General features: G+C 41.9%; 1 protein-coding gene across 1 annotated transcript in view; it reads right to left on the bottom strand.

Annotated features, from left to right (window-relative positions):
* Window positions 1-340: 340 nt before the first annotated feature.
* The window catches only part of LOC107090924 (peripherin-2-like), a 20,180-nt gene continuing 18,997 nt past the window's right edge, over window positions 341-1,523 (bottom strand). Inside the window, exon 3 of the mRNA XM_015384564.1 lies at window positions 341-1,237. Coding sequence (XP_015240050.1) covers window positions 1,031-1,237 — 207 coding nt within the window. The 3' untranslated portion in view covers window positions 341-1,030. The remainder of the gene's footprint in view (window positions 1,238-1,523) is intronic.

Below are 1,523 nucleotides of genomic sequence, written 5' to 3'. Positions count from 1 at the left end.
TAAAGCTTTTTATTTGCATAAATGAAGCGGATCACCATGGCGATAGCCGTACTGCTCCACTGGTGAAAGGAAAATCTGTCGGGCTCTTTTTGGCATCAAGATAATTATTCTTATCGCCACATCGCCAGACAGGACACTGCTAAATAAAAAGAATTTTTTTTTTTTTAAAGTTGGAGCTGTGGCCTTTAATAAATTATTGTGTAAAACTTTTTTGGAAATCCAACTTTTATGACCATATTTAGTTAAAAAAAAAATAATTTTACTTTAAGAAATATTGTTTTTCCCCAAAATGTGAAAGTTTTGTGAAATCTAAACATCTAACATGTATTTACATAATTGGATCAGTTTTTTTTTTTGATGCGTGACCTTCTGCTTCCCTGCGACACATTGACCCATTTCTCTTAGGCACTCTTCAAATGGGAAAGACAAGAGAACGTGCCGGAAGTGTGTGGATCCTCAGAAGTCAGGAAAAATACTCACCTCGACTCACCGACATCTACAGAATAAATTCAAACATCCTACGCTCACTGAGGCCATGAAAAAAAAACCTACAAGATGGCCGTCAACTTTAGATGCCAGATGTGACCAAAAAAGCTATTTCTAACAATAAATGTACTGAACACCACCTGATTCCCTGTGTTAAGCATGGTGGAGAATCTGTCATGCTGTGGGCCTCCTTCTCCTCCTGGATAGAAGTTAAAGTCTGACACAGATCAGCAGGATGAAGGATGAACAGCAGCTCATGAGTTCAGTGTCATCAGACTCTGCAGGGATGCAAACAATTATTCCTAAATTTTCTCCATCTGTATTGAAATGAGATAAATTTCTTTATTTTGCAAAATTGCCAATGTGAAAATGTGCTGCAGCAATAAAAAACTCTTCAGATTTGAAATGACGTGTTTATCGGGATTGGCAACGTATTTGGCCTCGTCTGCAGGTGAGCTGTAAGCTAGAAAAGTCTGGTAGAAAACGTTCCTCTTCGCTTCAGGGTTGGAAGGTTTACAGTTTTCCGCAGGTGGGCGGGGCTTGCTCAGCTGACGGTAGCCACGCCCTCCTCGCCCCCTTCCTCCACCTTGGCCCCTTTGCCCATGGATTTCATCTTGGCCATGATGTCGGTGAACGTCTCCTTCACCGTCTTCTCCAGGAGGAAGCCCTCGCTCTCGCTCTCTATGTCCTCTGGGTTGGACAGCGTGGACAGAGACGTGTCCACGTACTGCAGGCCCACGGTCACAGCAACCTGCAGAGGGTTCACAGCACCACTTCAGCTGAGTCTGTCTAATAACACAGATCTATATATGTGTGTGTAAAATGGGGCGGATTTATTAAATCTGGGGCCCAAGGGAAAGACAGGCAGGGGCCAAAGTAAATAACCCAGTCCTTCTTTTCACTGTAGACAAGCCATGATCTGCTTATTTATGGGGCGCCGTTTGTAAAGTTAGGCTGTCAATAATTAGGAGAGATATTTATGGTTATTACACTGGAAAAAAATCTAAATCTAGATAAGTCGTTTTTTCTTAAAATAA

This window comes from Cyprinodon variegatus, unplaced genomic scaffold, assembly GCF_000732505.1.
Source record: "Cyprinodon variegatus isolate N-32 unplaced genomic scaffold, C_variegatus-1.0 Scaffold316, whole genome shotgun sequence".
Classification (NCBI taxonomy): Eukaryota; Metazoa; Chordata; class Actinopteri; order Cyprinodontiformes; family Cyprinodontidae; genus Cyprinodon; species Cyprinodon variegatus.
Note: the sequence above shows the minus strand (reverse complement) of the source record. Positions and strands in the feature narration are given on the sequence as shown.